This window comes from Rhinatrema bivittatum, chromosome 2 (genome assembly GCF_901001135.1).
Source record: "Rhinatrema bivittatum chromosome 2, aRhiBiv1.1, whole genome shotgun sequence".
NCBI lineage: Eukaryota > Metazoa > Chordata > Amphibia > Gymnophiona > Rhinatrematidae > Rhinatrema > Rhinatrema bivittatum.
In genome coordinates this window covers 61022697-61036741 of record NC_042616.1, presented here as the reverse complement: position 1 = coordinate 61036741, position 14045 = coordinate 61022697, and the positions used below count along the sequence as shown (strand labels likewise).

Genomic DNA, 14045 nt, shown 5'->3' with positions numbered 1-14045 from the left:
AGGAACTAAAGATGGTTACAACAGATCTACGCCAAGTAAAGCCCGGATCAAACTAATATTCCATGAATACCCATGGGCCCTGAAAACTGATAAATACCTAGCTTCAATAAACCTTTTTATTTCCCCCCCAACCGCAGGTTTTTCCTCCCTCAGAATAGAGAAAAATATACTGTATGGATCAACTGGCCAAATCTCCTCATACCAATGGGGGCGAACCATAATGTAAAGCTTATTGCTGTGTTATTGTTTATTGTAAACCGAGGTGATGTTTTTAACGTGCCGCGGTATATAAAAAAAATCACTAAATAAATAAATAAATAAATAAATAACTAACTAACTAACTAACTAACCAGGACTACTCGCACAGTGTTGGTGCACTGACCTGCAAATTCAGCACGTTTCAGGCTTCTGCTCATTTCTTGCACCTTTCCCTTCTGCTTTAGAATGCATGTGCTCCCGAAACTGAAAGCTCACGCTGTTTTCAAACCACTTTCGTTTAACTCCCTCACATTTTCTGGTTTCCCCCCATACCCCCCTCCACCCTTTTATGGCCTAGCAGTTTCTTCCTCCTCCTCCTCTGGATCATATCACATTGAGCCTTCATTCATACTGCCTGAGGTGTGGGGTTTTTTTTGTTTATAGCCCCCACTCCCCTAGCCCAGTCACTGCAGCAAGAGTCATCAGCCAGGGGCCGTGCACCAGGGCTCCCTCCTGAAAGTGGTAATAGGGATCCTGAATCTCGCCACTAGATGTCACCCCTGAGCAATATAGCTGGGGCTGGCCCTCCTTCTCATTTTTCCACTCTACCACTGTTCTCAATTTATTGTTACTGAATGAATTCCTACATTTTCTTTATCCTTTCCATACGGGGCAATTTCCCTTTGAAAATTAACTACGAGGAGTACCACAAATGCAAAATTGTCCACAGACCTGGCAGCTGCTTTTATCTGTGGGTCAGCTTAGCATGGGGGGAAATACATGGGTGTCTTCAGAAATCGAATACACTAGAAGATTTTTTTTCCCTTTCCCTGACCCAATTCCACCCTCCGTACGGCCCTTTTCTCTATTATATAATTGACCACCCCCCTCTTTGCACTCTCTGGTGCTGTAAAGACAATTACGAAGATGGAGACCTCTGGCTATGAGGAGAAGAGATGGAGAGAATTTAATCCTGAAGCAGAGAAGACAATTCCTGCCAATTATTTTTTTCATGAAAATTATCTGCAACTTCCTAGCAATTCGGCCCGTAACAGAATGGTCCAAAGCCTTAGGCTCCATTGCTTGGAGCGCTCTGAGGTAGGAATGCTGGGTACCTGCCGAGTTCAGGCCGCCCACAGCGTAGATCAGCCCGGCGATGGATGTGCAGCAGCGCGGTCGCGTCTTGAATGCAGGGAGATGCGGTCGACGCTCTGGCATCAAGTGGTAATCTTTTGCTTCATCGACCAGGTCCCTAAAATTAAGAACCTGAATATCAGTTGCCAAAAAAAAAAAAAACAACAAACAAACCCACAAAAAAGATCCCAAATCAAACAAATCTGCTGCTTTTAAATCAATCTTGGAGCCTTTAAATAGAAAGGGGAGGGGCACTCGTAGAGAGAGAAACCTGACAGAGCTCACATCTTGCTCAATACACATTTCATCCATCCTATAAAACAGATATCTGCATTTTTAAATGTCAAATGCCTACTGAGATACCAAACTAACCACATTTTTCTGTAGCAGCAGCAGCTCATCATAGGTGGGATGTTCTGCCAGATCCAAATCTCCCAAAAGAGCTACATAAAGCTACTGAGTACCTCTGTGAGCTTTATTTGGAAAGCAGCAAGCCTGTCCAGCCATTAACAGTTTGCTGGAAACTGCTTTGTCTCTCGCTTCCAGTGCTGCAGAAATATTACATGAGCCGATCAGACAGTGGCTGCAGCTACTGTTCAGAGCAGAGGAGTACCCTAGTGGTGAGGGTCTTGGCCTAAAAAAAAAACAAACCAGGGAAGCCAGGGCTTAGGACCCGCTTCTCCCGCTGATGCTCCTTGTGCAAGTCACTTCACCTTCTACTGTCTCAGGTACAACCTAGATTGTATGCCCTTTCTGGGGCAGGGAAATGCCTCTCGCACCTGAATGCAACATGCTTTGAGTTTGGATTTGGAAAGTTGACTAATCAAATTTAAAATCCAAATTCAGAACACTGCTCCGTCAGCGCATGCCAATCAGTGAATAGGCGGCAGCAGGTCTAAGCCCACAACACACCCAACCCTTTCCTCCTAAAAACCCTACATTGGCATTTCCTTCCTCCCGCTGAACCCCCCCCCCCCCCCCCCCAAATCCTGTTCAAGGCAACGTGGAAGTATTCTACAGACGTATAGTCTCTGCTAACTTAAAGCACGCACTGGCATACAGCAGCAAGTCTAAACTGCAGTAAGGCTGAAATGCAAAACATTTCCTCTGGAAGCAAAAAAAAATAAACTCCAGAAATGGGGCTAGGCGGGTGCAACTTGGGGTAGGGTTTTCTAGGAGTTGCCCTTGCAACTTCCCTCTCATCCGTCTGCCAGGGGAGCTTATCTGGCTGCAGGGACTCACTGTAAAGGTCAGTGGTGGCAGAGGGGCGGATACAAAATAAAACCCCCACCACCAGCAATTCGAAAAAACATAACATTTTCATTAAAAAAGCAAAATTTTTACAGAAAATCGAAGAGAAGAGTGAACATCGTGCTGGGTTATAGTATTACATGCCTGTACCGTGCCACTTCACCTCAGCTACCTTAGGGTCAAACTTGACCGACGTGCTCCTTTGGCTAAAATGTAATCTTCTGCCTTGAAGGGTTCAGAAGAGGTGGTGGAGGTGCAGTGTAATGGCCAGGATTCATTTAGAGCCCCATGGCTTGAGCGACAGAACGAAGCAGGCTCCCCGCCCGCACTCACCGGCACTTGTGGCAGCTGCGCACCAGATCATCCTGCTGCACGCGGTCTGCAAGGAACTGAGGTCGGCACAGAGGCAGGCGGATTTTGGCAAGCATCTCGGGCACACAGGCTTCCCTCTGCTCTCGGTTGTACCTCACCCATGCCAGTGCCGCTTCAAACACCTGTCAGCGAAGAAGAGCCAACACATGCAAATTTACTCGCCCGCCCTGACTTGCGTGGGTACTTTGAGGTTTATAAAAGAGCGTAGAAACCTATTCCCCCCACCGTGTATATACTGCATGCAGCGTTTGAAAATTCACCTTTTAGATTTCAGCCAGGCTTCTGACACTGAGAAGTCATAAATAAGCTGAGCAGCCTAGAGATGGATCCTGAGGGAGATCTGAGTCCACATCCCAAGCCCAGCTGCAAGCTCTCTTTGCAGACCTCTGTCCGCAGGCGCCCTACTCTCACGCAAGGGACCTACAGGAAACCTTAGACTGAGCTGCCCTCAGCGGGAGCATTACCAGAGCTTTGCAAGGGAAGAAAAGGTTGCAGAAAGAGTAAAGAGGTAGAGATCCTTTGATACATGAACCCTTTTCTTTAGGTTGAAGGGAAGATACATTTGTCTTACAACAGGAGTTTGTGGCACAAAGGAGAGCTTTAAAGTATATTTACTGCTCATGAGCACAACCGCCCCCCTTTGGAAGAAAAGAGAATCAGAATAAACCATCCATTAAACCAATATACTGTATATGTTAATTTTTAAACCAATTCCATGGTCTCCACATGAACAGAAGTATTCTTCCTAGGAATGAATCTGGCCCCATCTATCTTAAGCTATATTCGATTCTCTACTGGTCAGAGACCTTTCTGGCTTTTAAGAAAAGTCTTGTGCATTGTATCATTTATATTGGCTGTACATCACTTTGAGCGATTTTTAATCTGGAAAGAGCGATTCATGAATAAATTTATCTTTGAAAGGGAAAAGGGGAGCCCACAGCACAGTTGTGCGTGCTGCAGGAGAAAAACAGAAAACGGACACGGCATCTAATGACTCCATTACTGATCAACGGTTTGCACAGGGCTTCAGATTAATGGACAGTTCCTTTACTAAAGGACAAGGAAGGCTGAGCCTGCGGTTTGGATTAAGCAGAGTGCAGCCGTACACAACTATTTACTGATGGGGTTCAAAAATCAGAGCTGTGGGCTACATAAGCATCGCTGCATACACTTCCCAGTGTCACTACCAAGATGTACAGGTGCCACACAAGGCATACACAGCACATGAGCACGTCTGTAAAGGTGTAGATAAACAAAAAAATAAAGTCACTGATCAAAACCCGGAATGAAGCAATCATGAAGCCAAAAACTCAAACCTAAACGCTGTTGTGGAGGCCCCTGTGCACAGCTCACGTTTGTAACAGTAGCAATGGAGGAGGTGGATGTGAGTGTTGGCACTCACCAGCTTAAAGTAACATAACTTTGGTTGGTTCCTTCAAGCCTAAAGCAGGACTTTGTTCAGAGAATCAAGCATATATTCCTTGAAGAAAGCGATCTTTTGCACCCCTTCAACTAGGACAGAATCACAATCAGGGCCCCATGTTTCCTGCTGTTCTGCAGCATCTGCCACAGAATCACGAGCGTCTGCCCAGCAGCTTGCAGGAACAAGCGTTGGGAGGGAGGAGAAGAGAGTCAGGAAGGGGTGCTGGGTATCAGAACCTGAAGAGTGGATTGGAGGAGAGGAGAAAGAGGACAAAAACGGATAAGAGGGATGGAGATGAGTAAACTGGAGTGAGAGGAGGTCAGAGGAAGGAAGGGAAAGAGACTAGAGGAAGGTGAGAATAAAAAAGGCACAATTGGGAAAGGACAGATTGCATAAAGAGAAAAGTCAAAAGAGACAAAGAAAAACAAAAACATGGAAAAGGAATTAAACATAAAACACAAATAACTGGAGATATGAAACAAAGATTGGAAAAGGCTTTTAAAATAAAAATATTTAATAGAAAAAAAATGTGGAAAACCGGGGAGTGAGGATTTTTCTCCTTTGATGCCGATTCAATTTAATGAGGATTTTCGTGTAGGATTAGAGAAAGCAGAGTTGCTTACCTGTAACTGGTGTTCTGCTACGATAGCAGGATGTTAGTCCTCACACATGGGTGACATCATCAGATGGAGCCTGGCCCGGAAAACTTTGACTGACACACCGAGTATGCTCCTATCCACGCGGTGTCCCTCTCAGTCTCGTAACACAGAATTATGAAAAAAATAAAATAAACCCAACGAAACCCAACTCCGTGGGGTGGCAGGCGGGTTTCGTGAGGACTAACATCCTGCTGTCCTAGGAAAACACCTGTTACAGGTAAGCAACTCTGCTTTCTGCTAGGACAAGCAGGATGGTAGTCCTCACACATGGGTGAATACCTAGCTACAGGCTGCTCCCAACAGACAATTAATAAGACCAACAGACACCTAACCAGGTGCCAAGGAGAACAACACAGGTGCTGTTGGTAATAGGAGACAGCCTGAACCCAGAAAAAGGGCCCTAGGCAGGAAGAATTGGGTTTTACAGCTGAAAAAGTCTGAGGGACAGACTGGCCGAAGCTGCTATTACGTCGGCCATCTCTCGTAAGGCAGTAGTGAGAGACAAAAGTGTGGCGAGAACTCCACGTCGCAGCCTTGCAGTCCTCATCCACAGGGTCCGCTCTCAAGTGAGCCATTGAAGTTGCCATGGCTCTGACAGAGTGAGCCTTGACATGGCCCCCAATATACAGCCCTAGCTGAGCATAGCAGAAGGCGATGCAATCCGCCAACCAGATGGACAGAGTCTGCTTAGCAACAGCTACTAACAACCTGTTTTTGTCAAAAGAGATAAAGAGTTGCATAGACTGCCTAAGGCCTGCTGTTCGCTCCAGGTAGAAAGCCAAGGCTCTCTTGCAATCCAGACTGTGCAGAGCTCATGCGCCCTGGTGCGAATGAGGCTTGGGAAAAAAGGTGGGCAGGACAATCGACTGATTCAGATGGAAATCCGCCACCACCTTAGACAGGAACTTAAAGTGGTTTTGCGCACACAACCTGTCATGGAAGAACTTTGTGTAGAGTGGGTAAGTCACCAAGACCTGAAACTCACTGGACTCTACTGACCTGACCACAACTAAAAACGTGATCTTCCAGGTCAGGTATCTGAGGTCACAAGAACATAGTGGCTCGAAAGGATCTTTCATGGGCTGAGCCAATACCACATTGAGGACTCAGGAAACAGCGTGGGAACTCAGAGTCGATCTTAGCTGTAGCAGGCCCCATATAAAGCGGCCTACAATGGGTTGCAGAGAGATGGGCGAACCATCCACACTCCGGTGATAGGCACAGATAGCACTCAGGTGGACTCTCACAGAGCTAGTCTTCAAGCCAGCATCCAAAAGCTGCAGGAGGTATTCAAGCAGGTTCAGTGCAGGGCAGAATGGATCCAGGCTGCAGTGCTCACACCAGGTGGAAAATCTCTTCCACTTCAGCCCATAAGACTTCCTAGTGGAAGGCTTTCTAGAAGCCACCAAGACCCGAGACACCTCATCGGAAAGATCTAGGGCCTGCAGAATCACCCTCGCAATATCCAGGTCATTAGAGATAAGGCCCAGAGGCTGGGATGGTGCAGTGCCCTCCGATCCTGCATGATGAGGTCTGGGAGGTCTCCAAGCTGATTGAGTTCCAGAGGGAGAGATCCCTCAAGAACAGAAACCAGACCTGTCTTGGCCAATGAGGAGCTATGAGGATCATAGTTCCCCTGTCCTAAGCTTCAGGAGAGTCTTCATCACCAGGGGAAGCGGAGGATATGCACACAGAAGGCCCCTGCCCCAATAGTGCACAAAGGCATCTGAGGCTGGCCTGCCGTCCACCCTATACAGGGAGTAGAACTGAGCCACCTTCCTGTTGCAAGGAGATGCGAACAGATCCACATCAGAGGTCCCCCAGAGGCAGAAGATCCGATCTGCCACTTCTCGTTTCCGGGACCACTCGTGGGGCCGGAAGGCACAACTCAGCCTGTCCACCACCACATTCTCCATCCCGGCTAGGTACATAGCTCGGAGCACTTTACCCTGCGACAGAGCCCTAGACCAGATATGAACAGCTTCTTGATACAGAAGGAACAATCCCGTACCTACCTGATTGTTGATGTACCACGTACCACATCGCCACTTGGTTGTCGGTCTGAATCAGAGCTACTTTGTTGACCAGCCAATTGCTGAATGCCCAGAGCTCATACCTGATCGCATGAAGCTCCTTGAAGTTGATATGACATTGTGCCTCCTGGGCGGACCACAAGCCCTGGGTGCGGAGCTCCTCTACATGGGCACCCCACACCATATTGGACACATCTGTGGTTAACACAATCTGGACAGGGGAACTTTGAAAGGGCACTCCCTGCTCCAGACTGGCCAGACTCTCTCACCAAGACAAGGCATCCTGGAGAGGCAGAGTTATGCAGATGCAGGCGCCAAGATCCTGAGTGGCCTGCCACCACTGTCACTGCAAGGTCCACTGAGCTCTGCGTATGTGTAACCATGCAAAGGGGATAACATGGACTGTTGTGGCCATGTGCCCTAGCAGCCGCAACATGCAGTGGGCCAAAATCTGCCGGCTCCGATGGACCACCCCTGCATCAGACGCTAACGGAGAATAGCAAAATAAATAACGCAGGCAGTAGTACATCAATGCACAGCACGTAATTAAAATATGTGTATATTTTGTTATGTTACTATTTCACTGCTAGTTTTAAGTTTTAAATAAAATATACAGTACAAAAAGATTATACATGTAAGGTAAATCTTTCCACATATAATTGGTCAAGATTCATGACATTCATCAAGGAGTCTTTATAATTGTAACCCTGTAACCGGGACTTTACTGGCACCCTGATAGAAGTATTACCCAATACAATTTTTACATTATTATATGTGCCTATCTGTAAACCGTTGTGATGGTATATAACTTAACGATAGTATAAAAAAAAGATTTTAAATAAATAAATAACGTGAGCGAGATCCCTAGGAAGGTACGTGCAGGCCTGAGCCGTGTCCAACCTGGCAACGAACGGTCAAGCGAAGAGATCGCACTGCTCCATCCTGGAAGGGGCTCTTGACGAGCCAATTTGTCCAGGTAGGGAACACGTGAACTCCCAACCTGCGGATATACACACCAACTACGGCTAGGTACTTGGTGAAGATGCATGGGGCTGAGGCTAGGCCGAAAGGCAACACCTTGTACTGAAAATGTCTCTCGTCCTCCACAAACCACAGGTACTTCCTGTGTCCAAGAAAGATCCCAATGAGGGTGTAGGAGTCTGAGACTGAGGGAGTAAACCAATCCCCTTTTTGCAGGAGGGGAATCAGGGTGCCCAGAGAGACCATCTTGAACTTTTCTCTTTTCAGGAACCGGTTCAAAGCTCTCAAGTCCAGAATGGGACAAAGTTCCCCTGTTCTCTTTGGAATCAGGAAATATCGGAAGTAGAATCCCCGCCGAGCCTATGGAATGGGCTCAATGGCCCTGGCCATTATGAGGGCGGCGAACTCCACCAACAATATTTCCTGATGCAAGGACTGGCCCCAAGAAGGACAAGGGGGAAGAGTCCGGAGGGGCACTCAGAAGATTCAGCCGGTACCCTCAGCGCACGATGGACAAGACCCATTGATCCGATGTGATGCTGGGCCAATGGTCCCAAAAGAACCATAGTTGACCCGCGACTGGAGGGCCCTGCATTGAGGGGACAGGTGGTTGGCTTACACTCCCTCTTCACCAGTCAAAACTCCGTAACAGGGCTTGTCTAGATCAGTGGAGGCCTGAGGGTCTGCTGCTGTCTAGCACGGCCTCTAGATCCCGTCCACTGGGTACGAGTGCAAGAAGCAGGGGGATAGTATTTCCTCTGGCGGTAAAAAGACCATATGGGTCCCTGCCAAGAGGACCTCCTGGTTGAGGACGGCGAATCTGACGCACTGGCCAAGAGATGCTGCAGGGTCTCATGATAATCCTTCAACTGAGCTACAGCATCCCTCACTGTCACCGAAGAGGTTGCCACCAGTGCAGGGTAGGTCCCCAAGCCTCTTCTGTACCTATAGGTGGAGATCCGAGGCCCTAAGCCAAGCCCATCTTGCGGGCACCAATTCTCATGGCCACCACCCTTGCCACATCTCGAAAACATTATAGGTGGAACGCACCGCATGCTTACCAGACCCTGCTGGATAAGCGCCACAAACGCATCCTGCTGCTGCTGGGGCAGGCGCTCAGACAGTTCCTGCACCTGCTTCCAGAGGTTCCAGGTATACTGCGTCATATACAACTGGTAGGAGGCGATCTGGGCAATCAACATTGTGCCCTGAAACACCTTCCTACCCAGAGCATCCAGTGCCCTATGCTCCCACCCCAGAGGAGTGGAGGCGTGGGTGCGAGAACGCCTGGCCCTCTTAAGAGTGGACTTCACCACCACAGACTGGTGCAGGAGCTGATGCTTCTTAAACCTTGAAGCCTGCTGGACGAGGTAGAGTGCATTGGCATTCCTGTTAACCAGAGGCATGGAAACAGGGTGTTTCCAGATCCGCAGGAGCAACTCCTTGAAAATCTCGTAGATGGAGTACTTCCAGCATCTTGTACCTAGCATCCTCCTCTGTCAAAAACTGGAATGGTATGGCCTCAGACATTACCCGCACAAACCCAGCAAAAGTTAAGTCCTCAGGTGGGGAGCAACGCCGCTGCTTTGGAGGAGACGGATCTGATGGAAGGTCCCCAGAGTCATCCGAAGAAAACTCTGAGGTATTATCTCCCCACGGGTCATAGGGGGCGTCATCACTGAGATCACCCGGAAGCACCCATAGAGAAGGCCTTCCCAAGCCCAATGTTCTAGGGGCTGAGGGCCCCAGAGTCGGACCGGGTAACGCTAACCACAGAACCGCTGGTCTCGATTGTCCCTCCAGGTTAGATGCCCCTCTTCTTTGGAGGATCCCACAATAGGGATAGCATTGGGAGGCGGCAGCCTTGGTGGTCGCAGAGGCATAGACGGCACCCTGGACATCGGCATTGGCTACGTCGGCAGAACACCCAGGAGAATGTCGAGACACTCCAGCAGCGGTGCTAACATCAATGGTGCCAGCTCTAGCATCTGAGGGGCCTGCAGCTCGATACCCTGCAGGGCTCGACAAACCACCAATTGCACCCTCCACCCAAGATACTCCTCGAAGGCCACCAAGGACAGCACAGCCTGAGGAGGAGGAGGCATAGTCAGATTCCCCTTGGAACCCTGAAGGGAACTGGTACCTGGTACCAGAATCGGTGGGGAATGCCTCGGGGCCTCGATAGAGGGCAATACCTCCTCACTGCAGGATCACTTCAGGGCCAGCACAGCAGTTTCTGGTGCCAACTCGACACCGGCACCATTCGAGGACAGAGACTGTTGGTGATGCTTCCGGGATTTCCCACAGTGCTGGGCCCGGACTTTCCCTGGTGCCGAGAATGAAGGAGACGATCCTAAAGTCCTCGACTGGGAGGAGACCGAAGGAGGTCGATTCCCGGCCCCCCTCTCCACCAGAGGCCCCAGTGTAGGGGTGGACGTCAAGGGATTGGTGTCCATCAGCTCTCCCCATTCTCTCGGCATCGAAGCACCTAGATTTCTTGAAGCCGAACAGCTTCTCTTTCTTATCTAGGCCATCCCGCTGACCCTTGGGGGTCATCTGGTCGCAAAAGTGACGGCCCCGGACATCATGCGATGCCACCAGGCACAGGATACACACTTCGTGAGGATCCGTAAGGGACATAGTCTGAGGGCACTGGGGGCACCTACAAAAACCCAACACCTTGAGAAAACTAAGGCCGGTAAGCGGTCGATGGCAGTGGACACCGGGGAACGGCACTGCCGGGATCAACTGCAGAGAAGGTAACCCAAACTTACCATGCCGCCCACTAAGGGAAAACCAGGAGGAATAGAGAGGGACCCAGCACATAATAAAAATGTTTTCCAAAAAAGAACATGAACTCCACAACTGCTGCGTGGAAAAAAAAAAGGGACCTCGCATGGAGGTGTGGCTAGGGGCATGCTGGGCATGCCCAGTGTGCCAGTCAAAGTTCCTAGAAACTTTGAAATAAGTTTTCCATGCTGGGTTCCATCTGATGATGTCACCCATGTGTGAGGACTACCATCCTGCTCGTCCTAGGAGAATGCTAGTTTTCAAAAATGGGAAAAGCATGGATTGGTTCAGTTGGAGCAGATTCTTTCCTCCTAGGGTTGGGAGTTTTTTTGCGAGTCTGAAGGAAAAGTATAATCTGGATAGGGAGGATTTTTATGTCTACCTGCAAGTCTGTAATTATACTTACAGTTTAGGGGAGAAGAGATGGGAGAGGAGGGGGTATTCTATAGTTGAAACTGTATAAAAGGGTTTCAAATATAGAAACCCTTTTATACAGTTTTATATAGAAATTGTATAAAAGGGTTACCTGTTAAGAGGTTTATTTAAAAAAATGTATAAGCGGTTGAGTTACCCTTGTTAAACATGAGAAGGTCTGGGTAAAGGAGTTAAGTTGTTTTGTAGAGGACATCTGGAACGATATTAGGGGACGGGTGGCAACATCATCGATATCGGTGCAACTGACTGGGAACTCTTTAAAAAATATATCTGAGATAATACTATACTCCTGAGAACTTAAATGCTATGTTTCCTGGTATGACAGATCACTGTTGGAGGAGCTGTGGGGACAGAGGGTCCAGGGGGCATGTGTGGTGGTTATATCCAGTAATTGTTCTGTACTGGGATATGATCAATAGATTGATTTTGGACATTACATGTTTTCAAATGGACAAAGACCAGTTATCTTTTTTGATCGGTTGAGGGGATGCGAAAAAGGACAGACCAGTTGGATACTCACAGCTAAAGTGCAGGAAAATGTGAGGGTATGGCACACTGGAAGGATGAAAATGCTCCTGAGGAGCTTTCAGTCTACAAAAGATTTTTATTCATGTATCAGATGGAGAACCTGACAGCCTTGAAGTGGAATAAGATAGAGAAATTCCAAACTGTTTAGTTGGTTGTTCAAACTTGGTTGGCTGACAAAAGTGAGGCTTTTCTACTGGGGGGGGGGGGGGGGGGCGGGGAGAAGGTGATACTGAATCTGTGTAGTTGCTGTTACTGTATGTTAGGAAACCTTTTGAATAAAAAAGTTAAATAAAAAAATTTGGAAAACTTATTGGCTTTTTTGATTATTAAATCATTTAAAATCCAATACTGAAAAAAAATATATATATTGGATTAAATTTATTCAGCCTAAAGTTAGCCACATAAGTTATCAGGGATATTCATAGGGACAAATGTCCCACAGACTATCTCCAAATAAAATGATATCTGGCTACCTTTAAACCTAACTGCCTATCTTTGGATATCCCCAATTAGGTTTAAACTTATCTAGGTACATATTCAAAAGAATATAACCCATTATGTGGCGATGTGACTTAACAAAAAAAACAGCTTAGCAGGTCCGATTCCCACCCTGAGCCCCTCATCTCCCCCCAAGCACAAATTATCTGGCTAAATGTCTTTGAATATTGACCTCATAAAATCTATGCTAACTTGCTACTGAATGTCTATCCCATGCCACAGAACTTATAACTGATCTACCAGAAGAGACCGGGGTCCTCAATCATAATATTATAGTGTTTCCTTCAAATAGCAAAATCCAGTAGATTAGCATGTGTTATAGCAGAATTTAATTTCTATAACAAAATGTATTGGGATGTAATTTCAGTTTACACACGCCTTTCTGCAGGCAAAGCCCTCACACAGCACCTGTCACAAGGGGTCTAGTTACATAGTCTATGTACACAATATACCGTTGTAGCTTTACATTTTGGGGGGGGGGGAGGGACATGGCTAAAGCTTGTTTAAACACCCTGAATTGCTGCAGAGGCAGTGATCACAAGGAGAAGTGCATAGAATATCAGGAATGTGGTACTGGCAAACCCAGCGGAATTATGACCAGGTAGAAGGGAACACCTTTCTGGGAAGGGTCTCCGTGACATGCTGGGGGGTACCTGCTCCTCAGTTTTCACGTTCAGCTCATCCCTGGATACCAGCTCCAGCACGTCTTCCAAGGGCAGGGCCAAAAACTCCTCGGACATGGACACTTCCACAAAGTGCTGATGAATGAAGCTGTTGGCTGAGTCGTACAGCACCGCACACATCATGGCCTCGGCAAACTGCCGCACTCCCAGGCAGTTCTTCGGGTGGAGTCTTAGGAGGACAAGGAGGAAAGAATTATTTCCTAAATAATTAAGAATGTTCAGTCAAAATGAGCAGAAACCTCAACCAGCTTATTCCAGGCCACATTTCATGTTTTGGATACCAAACTCTGTTAAAATTGCATTTGAGTCACCATGGCATACAGAAGATTGGGCGAGACGATTAGAGAATAGGAGAAGACATTCAAACCACAAGTCTGATCATTAGGAATACAGATCTGTAGTGAATTCTACAAAGGTATAGATGCCAATAGTCTTGAAAAAAACTTTATTGAAGTGGAGACACAAAGTAGCCCGACTCAGGCCGAGTTTCGCCGTATCAAGACGGCTGCCTCAGGGGCTAAAACATAAATAAATAAAAAAATGAATAAAAGTTCATATAAGTGCATCTTTGTGTAATAATGAATAAAACAATGATTAAAAACAAAGTGTATGTACTGTACGTGTATAAAGCAATGGTGACATATAGAGTATATTATAAATCTTAACATCAAATCTAATGTAATTTAAATAAACTCACGGTTAGTACAAATGTATAATGAATTTGTAATAAAAGATGGTTTTACCTTGTGTATATTCTCTTCAGTATGCAAATAAAACAAATCATATATGAAGGATCATATATATCATTATATGATCAATGAAAGTAATGAATCTGTAAAGATGCAAAAAAAGGAAGGGGGGAGGGATGGCAATATTATATAGGGCTTTGTTCTAATATTGAAAATTAATTAATAAACAAATATCATGATGTATATACAAAGGTATATATTATCTTATATGCACCGGAAGTATCAATTGATGACTAATATATCTATTCTTAAAAATCTGTCTAGATTAGTAATAAACTATTGTATTTAATTTGAAAGTGAATTATTAAATA

General features: G+C 46.7%; 1 protein-coding gene across 1 annotated transcript in view; it reads right to left on the bottom strand.

Annotated features, from left to right (window-relative positions):
• The window catches only part of KLHL18 (kelch like family member 18), a 130526-nt gene that overhangs the window by 22586 nt on the left and 93895 nt on the right, over window positions 1–14045 (bottom strand). Inside the window, exons 4-6 of the mRNA XM_029588257.1 lie at window positions 12956–13154; window positions 2917–3077; window positions 1314–1450 (exon numbers count right to left, since the gene is read on the bottom strand). Of these exons, the coding sequence (XP_029444117.1) occupies window positions 1314–1450; window positions 2917–3077; window positions 12956–13154 (497 nt within the window). The remainder of the gene's footprint in view (window positions 1–1313; window positions 1451–2916; window positions 3078–12955; window positions 13155–14045) is intronic.